The following is a 12,500-nucleotide window of genomic DNA, read 5'->3' on the forward strand; positions in this document are numbered from 1 at the left end:
TGGCGATCAGTAGGAGAAGCAGAATTTAACCACTCCCTATGGTGAGCATTGAAATCACCAACAAAAACAAGGGAGGCATTTTTATCATCATCTTGTATCTTAGCCATAATGGTATGATGACAATAGAAGATAGAAGTTTTTATGCCTGCCACAAACTTTTATTACCTGAATCTCATGACATCCACATTTGTGACTGGAATTATGTGAAAAGGGTTACTCAGTCCTAATGTACACCATCATTCCCCTTGTCCGAGGAGTAGCATCCCATTTCAAAGTTATTGGCATTTAAAAACCAGTTTTAAGGACCTCAGATGATTGCCTCATTTGAGAAACCAAAGTTTTTGAACATAGAAGAATATCATACTATCTGGATACAACTGTAAGATCTTGAATATTGACATGCAGACACCAAGTATTGCAATATAGTAGATGACACTGGCAAAGTATATGATGCACTAGTCCTGGATTTTGTTTATTTAATGTCTCCAGACAGGATAAGAATTAAAATCAATAAAAATGATTCATCATACTTAAAAACTAACTTAGTAATGATGATAACAAAAACGATATGGACATAAATATATATAAAGAGTTGAGATAAAAAGTCGGCTAAAATTGGTCAACATGTCACAGCCAACACACCATGCAAGGCTAAGTAACCTCCAGGATAGCTACGTCAACTGTAGGGAGGACAGTAAGGACGATTTTGGAAAGGAATGCTTGTGAGGAAAATAAAGAAACAGATAAAGCAAAGATAACTTCTTGATAAACCACCAGGAATCCGTCTCCCTTCTATCAAGCCTGCCCAAAACACTAAAGAAAACAAGGGGAAGGAAAAACAGATCGAATAGTTTGCCTAAGTGTACCATCAGGCAAAAGATCTCTACCCTAAGACAGTGGAAGACCATGGTACAGGGGCTTTGTCACTAGAATAGCTGCTTACCATAGCTAAAGAGTCTAAAGAGTCTCTTCTACCCTTACCAAGAGGAAAGTAGCCACTGAACAATTAGTGCAGCTGTTAACCCCTTGACTGAACTGAAGGAGAATTGTTTGGAAACCTTAGTGTGGTCGATTGCATGATGACAGAGGAGAATGGGGAAAGAATAGACCAAACTATTCGGTGTATTTGTAAGCAAAGGAAAATAATGAGCCTTAACCAGAGAGAGGGATCCAATGTAGCTCTGCCTGGCTAGTCAAAGGACTCAATAACCCTCTAGTGGTAGTGTCACAATGGGTGGCTGGTGTCTTGGCCAACCTACAACTAGAATAGAGGATATTCTGACAAGTAAGAAAAATAAATGACCGTGGGTTGGACATATAATGATAAAAACATAATAGATGTACAAAAAGAATAACATAATGGGTTCCTAGAGAAGATGATGGATTGCAGGTATAGACTGACATAGAAAGGTTATAAACAGATAGGAGTTGAAGGATTTGACTGAGACTTTTGTCTTGTTGTGGACTAGCAATGACTTATAATATATGTATATACATACATATACCAAGGCACTTCCCCCAATTTTGGGGGGTAGCCGACACCAACAATGAAACAAAACAAAAAGGGGACCTCAACTCTCTACGTTCCTTCAGCCTAACCAGGGACTCAACCGAGTTCAGCTGGTACTGCTAGGGTGCCACAGCCCAACCTCCCACATTATCCACCACAGATGAAGCTTCATAATGCTGAGTCCCCTACTGCTGCTACCTCCGCGGTCATCTAAGGCACACACACATATATATATATATATATATATGTGTGTGTGTGTGTACTATATATATATATATATATACAGTATATATGTATCCAAATGCATTTACGCACATACACACACACACCCACACAAACACACACACACACACACACATATATATATATATATATATATATATATATATATATATATATATATGTGTGTGTGTGTGTGTGTGTGTATGTGTGTATAGAAATGTGTGTGTGTATTTGTAGGGGTGATGAAGGGGTCTGTCTTTGTCTGCGTGTCTATATTTTTGTATTATTATTAGTTAACAGTAATAGACAGAAAAGGGAAGATTTCTCGGACTGGGCAGATACATAATAGTTATTCCTAAATCAGTTCTCTGAATGCGAATCTCGTGACAATCCCGTTGCGAGATAACTTCAAACTCACGCAACATTTCTTTTACTCTTGCATTACACAATTGTCTACATCCTTATTTTTTTAATTCGAATGCGGTGAGTGTCATTATTGTTATTATTTTTGTAAGTTGAAAGAATCCTGTTTTAAATTCTCTTCCTCTTGTTTTGTTAAAGTTTTTATAGTTTGTATACAGTTGTTACTGTTCTTAAAATATTTTTTTTCCTTGTTTCCTTTCCTCACTGGGCTGTTTTTCTTGTTTGGGGCCCCTTGGCCTATCTTTTCTTGCTATTCCAGCTAGGGTTGTAGGTTAGCAAATAATAATAATAATAATAATAATAATAATAATAATAATAATAGTTGAGCAACATGATTTTGGAGTTGAGTGTAGGACTAAATTATTATAGGTACTCGTAGACCAAAAGTAAACTTTGTTTCTCTTGAGTTATAAAGAAATAACAAATCATAACGTCCGATTCTACCCTGTTCATCTTTACTAACACCAATAGTCTTTCTATGTGAACTAACCAGCTGATGCATTGATAAAAATAAAAAAAATTTGCGAAGGTTCTGACGGTCTTCTGCTCATGTGTGTTAATGGTATCGATCACAAGAGAAAGACAGGAAGGGGAAAACTGGGTCATAGTGAAATGTAGGATGAGAACCTTCAAATTAAAGCAAATTGCATCATTCCATATAGGAAGGAAGATTAAGACAAGATTTGTATCAATGAAATTAGTTTAAATGTTTAAAGGCCACTAATGAATGGCAGAGGCAAGGGACAGTAACATTGCCCTATTGAGCAGGACAATGACCTAGAGACTGACAATATATACATATTAGCACCCAAACCCCTCTCCACCCAAGCTAGGACCCAGGAAGGCCAGCCAATGGCTGCTGATGACTCAGCAGATACACGTATAGGATCCCCCAAACTCCCTATCCTTAGCTCACAAGGGTGGTGAGATTACAACGACCAAAGAAAATCACAAGTTTGAGCGGGACTCGAATCCCAGTCTGGCGTTCACTAGTCAAGGGCGTTACCGTATCAGCCACCACAACCGTTGTGGGACGAAAACCAATGTAATGAATAAGTTAATTAAGATAAGAAGAAAAAGTGAGTCTTTTATCATTCAAAGGCCTGTTATTTGAATGCAAGATTTTCTAGAGCAAAATGCATGCATAATCCATGGGCGTTGATGATTCTTTAGCTTCACAATAGCAATTTAGTAGTTTTAAGAAGTTGTAATCCCCAACTTTGTTATGAATTTTGCACCTTGAAGAGCAATATGCTGTCGAACCTTTTGGTTTTGCTCACTTTTTGCAGCTAGCTTGAGCAGAGACTATTTAAATGATATACTGTGAGCATTAAGAATTTAAAAATGACACTTGAAAATGTATATATTAAATGAATATTCAAATAATTTACAAGAATTACGATGCTGTGGAATAAATTAATGTTAACTCCTAGGAAACTGAAAGGAATTATCATTAACAAATACTGAAAAAAGCAAATACCCCATAAGACAGAAAAGGTTGATGAAACAAAAAATTTCATGATCTTTTATTATTATTATTATTATTATTATTATTATTATTATTATTATTATTATTATTATTAATTGCCAAGCTACAACCCTAGTTGGAAAAGCAAGTTGCTATAAGCCCAGGGGCCCCAACAGGGAAAATAGCCCAGTAAGAAAAGGAAACAAGGAAAAATTAAGTATTTTAAAAACGGTAACGACATTAAAATAAATATTTCCTGTATAAAACAAGAGGAAGATAAATTAGATAGAATAGTGTGCCCAAGTGTACCCTCAAGCTAGAGGTTTTCCAATAATATTGTAAATTAGGTATTCACCATTCGTACATACAGTTAAGCAAGAACCGATAGTCGAATGCAGACTTTGTAGGAAATAACTACATATCAGGGGTGGATCCAGGATATTTTGAAGGGGGGTGTAAGGCCTATAAAAGTGTGATAAATGTGAGCGAGCGTAGCGAGCTTAGTTAATCCGGTCTTGGGCTTCAAGGTGCACCTAAGCCACCCTCAGATCACTTCTGAGACACCCCTAAAGAACACAACCACACTGGATTTGTAAATATTTAAAAAGAAAAAGAATTATAGGTTCTATTTCTTTACACAAAATCTAAAAAATTTAATTAATATCAGGCAACATAAATTTTAGTCTGGAGTTTGCCCAAATTTTAGGAACATGATAGTAAGCCCCTTTTTAAAGGGCAATTCACTGCGTATCTGACAACAGACTCATTTATTTGATATTTGTGGTGTAAGACAAAACATATTGAGATAAAGTAATTACTAAAAGGGGAGCGTTAAACAGAAGTTAAATGAGGTATTCTTTAACTATGAAAGATTCCCTTTTCTGGTATTTTCTGGAAATCTTTGGCCTGACAATGAATCCTAATCTCGTGGATATTATTAATGGTCATATCCGACATCACCAGAATGAAACCATTTCATATTTTTTGCACAGCTTCATTGTTCGTGAAATTCGACAAGGATATTATAGGAAAACTGTGTTCAAACTTTGTTATAAAAAATTTTATGTTTCTAAACTGAATTTCACGTTATAACTAAGAGACAAGATTTAGGTGTATTATCAAGGTGAATTATTGAAACCTTTGCTAAAAATTGAACAGTTGTATGGCTTTTCTTCTATGAGTTCATCAATTCAAATTGCTATTCTGACAGTAGCGAGTTTCCTGTGGTGTGCTTTGATGAACTCATCAGCAATATCTGTCAACTCTAGTTCGACGTTGTAGTGGATTATCATAAGAGTGAGAGCTGAGAGTCTGTGGTCGGTCATTCCATTCCTAGGGTGCCTTCAACAATCTCATAACTGAAAATTACCTTTCAGGAGCACCACATCATGTACCATCATCTGAGCTCATTCCTAAGTGACGTCGGGCTTGGCAGGTCATCTTTCCAGTACAGTAGCTGCGTGGTGATGTCTTCAGACAAACTGAAATGTTATGTTGCAGTTTTTGGGACCAGCTATGCTAGAAACTGGCCGACATTTTCTGCTGAAAACCTATCCTTCAGCTGTTGGAGAAGGTTGTCAACCAGCAGGATAGTTATTGTGCCTTTGTAGTATTCAAGTGGTGTGGCTGCCTTAGTGTTACTCCGATGCCGTTGCACTTGAGTTGTGCATGGCAGGGTTTCAGTTGACCCAACTTGCTCAGTAATGTCTTTCCCTTTGTTATCGTACCACTGCTGAAACTCAACATCACCATTAGCTCTGAGTCCTTTGACATCTTGTATGACACTGTCAACCATTTGATATGCTTCGTAAATCCCCAGTTCATGCTTTTGTAGCTTTGACACCAGAGATTTGACATAATCCAAGCTGTTTTTCAAAGTTACAAAGGCTACCACATGTTCAAATCTTTGTATGCTAGTTGTGATTCCCATGGATTCATCATGGTTTCATTGTCCCAATTCCAGGATTCCTGGTTCAGTTTGGCAAGAGACGACAAATTCAAAATAACCTCTAAACAAATAATAACAGTAATAAAGTTCCTGGAACGTTTCAAGATACATGGCGATCGACTCGCCAAGTTTTGCACAGCTCTTCAGTTTGTGAGTCTTTGCTTGAGGGCATTAAAGATATAGCAAATTTTTCAAGAATCTTTGATGTTTCGGTGAGTTATCAGAAAAGTAATACTCAGAATTTATCCGGTCAATCATGTTTTGCTTTTGTGGTAGTTTACAACTTCTGTCAGTGGCAAAATTCAGCACATGGGCATGGCAGTGAATGTAGGGTGCCCTTGGATAAACTTCCTTTATAAACCCCTAAACTCCTCTGCATTCAGATGACATAGAAGAGGCACCATCATATGCTTGTCTTCGTATGATAGCCAGATCAAGGTTTACAGATGTGAGAGACTATTAAGCCATCACCTATGGCTCAACCTCTTGTCCTACAAAATTTCTGAAAATCCAAAAAAAAATATATAAAATGTTCAGACTGTCATAGTTTCAACTCATGCTTAGATACCGCAGACACACAGCACTTCTTAAAATGTACAGTTATCTGTCACTTCATCTGCAATTACAGAATAAAACGCTCACAACATATTCCCAATTCATTGTATGATTTCCTCTTGTATCGTTTTTGTGTATTTGGCATTTTTGGAAGCAGTGAGAAAATGATCACATAGTATTTCATCACTCTTGACATCATGCTCTAGTATAAAAATGAAATTGTCTATCTTCTGTCCTTGGGTAGACGAGAAATCCACTTTATCGTCGTGATAGTCACGTAGCAATATGCCTTGACGTCCAAGTAGCAAGACACAATCAATAACTTTCTTGAACATGTGAAAATTTGTCTCCTGATTTTGTTTTTTCACTTTCTGTAATGCAGAGTTGATGCGATGTGATGGAATTGAATAATTGCGGAGAACAGTGACCCTCACTAAGCAGCTTCAATGTGAAGTCCTGATTTATTGTGCTTAGACAGCATTCCATCTTTTCCTATTGCCTTCTCTAGTTTTTGAAAAGGAGACTTCACAAAGACACTAAGCTCCCCACCAAATTTATCTCAGTGGGTTGGTTTCATCCTGAATAAAGAGCAAAATTTGCATAGACCTCCTTTCAGGGATGGACTGTACACAAGACATGGGTATTGTTTCCTACAGGAATGTTGAAATGTGAGTCTTTTGAACTTTATAGTACGACTACAAGTTACAACTTTTGTATATATGGAGAATTGTTCAGTTGGTTGAAAATGATGTTTGAGATAATTAAACTTTTCTTCATCAGCAACATATGCCAGAGGAATAACATGTGACAAGAGTAACCCCAAATCAACCATTTGACCTTAAGAGAAACGAAAACATAAGAGAACCTGACTATCCTAAATTAAAATTACATCATATTTGACTTAGGAAGTAATAATAAAAACAACCCTTGCATGACATCCAATTTGAAATATAACCCTACCTTGTTCATAAAAAGTATCGGCACCAGCTGCAGAATGACTAGCCGTCTGGTCTTGATTATCAGCACTAGCTGGATAATGACTGGCAGTCTGGCCCTGATCCTAAGGACTAGCTGGAGAGTGACTGGCAATCTAGCTTGAGAATGACTGGTAGTCTGCTTCTGATCATTAGCATCAGCTAGAGAATGACTGCCAGTCTGCTTCTGATTATCAGCACCAGCTGGATAATGACTGGCAGTCTGCTCCTGATCCTAGGGACTAGCTGGAGAATGACTGCCAGTCTGCTCCTGATCATCAGCACCTGCTGGAGAATAACTGGTAATCTGCTCCTGATCATTAGCACCAGCTGGAGAATGACTGACAGTCTGCTCCAGATCATCAGAACTGGCTGGAGAATGACCGACAGTCTGCTCCAGATCATCAGTACCTGTTGGAGAATGAGTAGCAGTCTGCTCCTGATCATAAGGACTAGCTGGAGAATGACTGACAGTCTGCTCCAGATCATCAGAACTGGCTGGAGAATGACCGACAGTCTGCTCCAGATCATCAGTACCTGTTGGAGAATGAGTAGCAGTCTGCTCCTGATCATCAGAACTGGCTGGAGAATGACTGACAGTCTGCTCCAGATCATCAGTACCTTTTGGAGAATGAGTAGCAGTCTGCTCCTGATCATAAGGACTAGCTGGAGAATGACCGACAGTCTGCTCCAGATCATCAGTACCTGTTGGAGAATGAGTAGCAGTCTGCTCCTGATCATCAGAACTGGCTGGAGAATGACTGACAGTCTGCTCCAGATCATCAGTACCTTTTGGAGAATGAGTAGCAGTCTGCTCCTGATCAGAAGGACTAGCTGGAGAATGACCGACAGTCTGCTCCAGATCATCAGTACCTTTTGGAGAATGAGTAGCAGTCTGCTCCTGATCATAAGGACTAGCTGGAGAATGACCGACAGTCTGCTCCAGATCATCAGTACCTTTTGGAGAATGAGTAGCAGTCTGCTCCAGATCATCAGTACCTGTTGGAGAATGAGTAGCAGTCTGCTCCTGATCATCAGAACTGGCTGGAGAATGACTGACAGTCTGCTCCAGATCATCAGTACCTTTTGGAGAATGAGTAGCAGTCTGCTCCTGATCAGAAGGACTAGCTGGAGAATGACTGACAGTCTGCTCCAGATCACCAGTACCTTTTGGAGAATGAGTAGCAGTCTGCTCCTGATCATAAGGACTAGCTGGAGAATGACCGACAGTCTGCTCCAGATCATCAGTACCTGTTGGAGAATGAGTAGCAGTCTGCTCCTGATCATCAGAACTGGCTGGAGAATGACTGACAGTCTGCTCCAGATCATCAGTACCTTTTGGAGAATGAGTAGCAGTCTGCTCCTGATCAGAAGGACTAGCTGGAGAATGACCGACAGTCTGCTCCAGATCATCAGTACCTTTTGGAGAATGAGTAGCAGTCTGCTCCTGATCATAAGGACTAGCTGGAGAATGACCGACAGTCTGCTCCAGATCATCAGTACCTTTTGGAGAATGAGTAGCAGTCTGCTCCTGATCATCAGAACTGGCTGGAGAATGACTGACAGTCTGCTCCAGATCATCAGTACCTGTTGGAGAATGAGTAGCAGTCTGCTCCTGATCATAAGGACTAGCTGGAGAATGACCGACAGTCTGCTCCAGATCATCAGTACCTGTTGGAGAATGAGTAGCAGTCTGCTCCTGATCATCAGAACTGGCTGGAGAATGACTGACAGTCTGCTCCAGATCATCAGTACCTTTTGGAGAATGAGTAGCAGTCTGCTCCTGATCATAAGGACTAGCTGGAGAATGACCGACAGTCTGCTCCAGATCATCAGTACCTGTTGGAGAATGAGTAGCAGTCTGCTCCTGATCATCAGAACTGGCTGGAGAATGACTGACAGTCTGCTCCAGATCATCAGTACCTGTTGGAGAATGAGTAGCAGTCTGCTCCTGATCATAAGGACTAGCTGGAGAATGACCGACAGTCTGCTCCAGATCATCAGTACCTGTTGGAGAATGAGTAGCAGTCTGCTCCTGATCATCAGAACTGGCTGGAGAATGACTGACAGTCTGCTCCAGATCATCAGTACCTTTTGGAGAATGAGTAGCAGTCTGCTCCTGATCAGAAGGACTAGCTGGAGAATGACCGACAGTCTGCTCCAGATCATCAGTACCTTTTGGAGAATGAGTAGCAGTCTGCTCCTGATCATAAGGACTAGCTGGAGAATGACCGACAGTCTGCTCCAGATCATCAGTACCTTTTGGAGAATGAGTAGCAGTCTGCTCCAGATCATCAGTACCTGTTGGAGAATGAGTAGCAGTCTGCTCCTGATCATCAGAACTGGCTGGAGAATGACTGACAGTCTGCTCCAGATCATCAGTACCTGTTGGAGAATGAGTAGCAGTCTGCTCCTGATCATCAGAACTGGCTGGAGAATGACTGACAGTCTGCTCCAGATCATCAGTACCTTTTGGAGAATGAGTAGCAGTCTGCTCCTGATCATAAGGACTAGCTGGAGAATGACCGACAGTCTGCTCCAGATCATCAGTACCTGTTGGAGAATGAGTAGCAGTCTGCTCCTGATCATAAGGACTAGCTGGAGAATGACCGACAGTCTGCTCCAGATCATCAGTACCTGTTGGAGAATGAGTAGCAGTCTGCTCCTGATCATAAGGACTAGCTGGAGAATGACCGACAGTCTGCTCCAGATCATCAGTACCTTTTGGAGAATGAGTAGCAGTCTGCTCCTGATCATAAGGACTAGCTGGAGAATGACCGACAGTCTGCTCCAGATCATCAGTACCTTTTGGAGAATGAGTAGCAGTCTGCTCCTGATCATAAGGACTAGCTGGAGAATGACCGACAGTCTGCTCCAGATCATCAGTACCTTTTGGAGAATGAGTAGCAGTCTGCTCCTGATCATAAGGACTAGCTGGAGAATGACCGACAGTCTGCTCCAGATCATCAGTACCTGTTGGAGAATGAGTAGCAGTCTGCTCCTGATCATCAGAACTGGCTGGAGAATGACTGACAGTCTGCTCCAGATCATCAGTACCCTTTGGAGAATGAGTAGCAGTCTGCTCCTGATCAGAAGGACTAGCTGGAGAATGACTGACAGTCTGCTCCAGATCATCAGTACCTGTTGGAGAATGAGTAGCAGTCTGCTCCTGATCATCAGGACTGGCTGGAGAATGACTGACAGTCTGCTCCAGATCATCAGTACCTGTTGGAGAATGAGTAGCAGTCTGCTCCTGATCATCAGGACTGGCTGGAGAATGACTGACAGTCTGCTCCAGATCATCAGTACCTTTTGGAGAATGAGTAGCAGTCTGCTCCTGATCAGAAGGACTAGCTGGAGAATGACTGACAGTCTGCTCCAGATCATCAGTACCTGTTGGAGAATGAGTAGCAGTCTGCTCCTGATCAGAAGGACTAGCTGGAGAATGACTGACAGTCTGCTCCAGATCATCAGTACCTGTTGGAGAATGAGTAGCAGTCTGCTCCTGATCAGAAGGACTAGCTGGAGAATGACTGACAGTCTGCTCCAGATCATCAGTACCTGTTGGAGAATGAGTAGCAGTCTGCTCCTGATCAGAAGGACTAGCTGGAGAATGACTGACAGTCTGCTCGTGATCATTAGCATCAGCTGGAGAATATTATTTTGTATTTATTGCCATTATTATACTTATTGTTGCTGCTATTATTATTATTACTATTTTTAGGCCAAAATTAGTTGTACCACTATTAGCTTCAAAGAGAGCATGCATTATTCAATGTTATTTGACAATGGTACCTGGTACATACTAAAGAGTATGGGTTATTTGTACCTGTTCGCTGTGACTGGTGTTATTTGAAACTGCGTTGTTGTGATGTCTGAAAATAGGGCTTTGTCCAGAATCTTCATATGTGAAATCAATTCACAGATCGACCTAGAACTAATCATGACAGCCTTGCCGCATGCCACTTGGCAACCCATTGTCATTTCGTACATGCGAATCAAAAAAGAAAATCTCAGCTTGATTTTCTGCAGTACCAAGCACATGTTTACCCAGGTGAATTTCCAAGAGTTACAAAACAGCATGCTGACCGATCATCTGCCAATATCAAGTCATTTGATATGCTGTATGATAATGACCCATTCTTTAGCTTCTTGCTGCTCAAGGAATAGCCTGTTCACCCTCCACGGTCACCACAGTGAGTAAATCCTCAATAAGTAGGAATTGTCGTGATTGCAGCTTGCACGATACCTCGTTGCATAGTCCAGTTACAATATTCAACAGGTGATTGACACCTAACGTATGAATCATTGTTCCATGAAAATTAGGCTGCGCAAGGAATGACAATGCCACCGTTTGCGAGGTCGCCCTGATGGAAGCTTCTGGATACAGCCTACTCCTTTTCGCTCTATTGTAAAGTAAAAGTATAAACTATCAGTGGGCACACAGCAGCCTTAGTTGGAAATCTATACTAATGCCATGTAATGTATCCTAATTTTGATGATGAGACATTTCAAAGGTTCAGTGCCCCATATTGATAACTCAGCAAAGGATTCCATTCCATGATATTACAATCGGATTATGATTGGTCTGAATCACTGATCTGTGACTGTGGTTCATTGAATAAATATTTGACATTAAATAGATTATAATTGTATAGATCTAGGCCAAATTTAGTTTAGTGTACAGTAAACTAAATACATGAACACCAAGGCTTACCCTTTGTTGAAGTAGTCTGTTAGTGATCGTTTCATGATGGATCTATTAAAATACTAAAACAATCGAACCTCTACTTCTGTCGAAAAACGTGATATTTTTGCAAAGCCAACACTGACACATGTATCGTGGCTCTCCACAAACAAGTGCCCATAAGAACCGTTGCTATGGGTAATTTTCAACTGTCTGTCGCCCTAGCAACAAGGTCATTTGACAAATCACTTGAATAACTTGCAGACTTGCCGTTTTCCTGTGAATTTCATCAATTTCAACCCATATTTTCCCTCATATAGACATGCATATATATATATATATATATATATATATATATATATATATATATATATATATATATATATATATATATTTATACACGCTGCCTATTACAGGCTAGAATAAAAATGAACAATTCAGTTGGAAATACAAACATGTTGAATGTGATGGCTAAAATATCGTGTAGTTAGATTTAGTGACATTAGTGTATTCAGCAAATGATCTGAGGTACAATGCCAGTGTGTTTACATAGGCCTATATAAATCAAATGCATAAATTTACATTTATTACATACAGTATATCGTGGAATTCACTCTTTCTTGTGGAACCGATAAGTTTTATTACCAAAATCTGGGTCTAATCTGTGCTTCATCAATATTTATATATACTTATGTATATATGTAAAGTTTTTT

General features: G+C 40.0%; 2 protein-coding genes across 2 annotated transcripts in view; one reads left to right on the forward strand and one right to left on the reverse strand.

Moving 5' to 3' along the window:
* The window catches only part of LOC137619721 (uncharacterized), a 260,492-nt gene that overhangs the window by 81,155 nt on the left and 166,837 nt on the right, over positions 1–12,500 (forward strand). The window lies entirely within an intron of this gene.
* Positions 7,336–12,500, reverse strand: part of LOC137620089 (mucin-12-like) — a 13,444-nt gene continuing 8,279 nt past the window's right edge. The window contains exon 2 of the mRNA XM_068350363.1: positions 7,336–10,748. Within this exon, the coding sequence (XP_068206464.1) occupies positions 7,336–10,748 (3,413 nt within the window). The remainder of the gene's footprint in view (positions 10,749–12,500) is intronic.

The sequence above is a fragment of the Palaemon carinicauda genome, chromosome 26 (assembly GCF_036898095.1).
Source record: "Palaemon carinicauda isolate YSFRI2023 chromosome 26, ASM3689809v2, whole genome shotgun sequence".
Taxonomy (NCBI): Eukaryota; Metazoa; Arthropoda; class Malacostraca; order Decapoda; family Palaemonidae; genus Palaemon; species Palaemon carinicauda.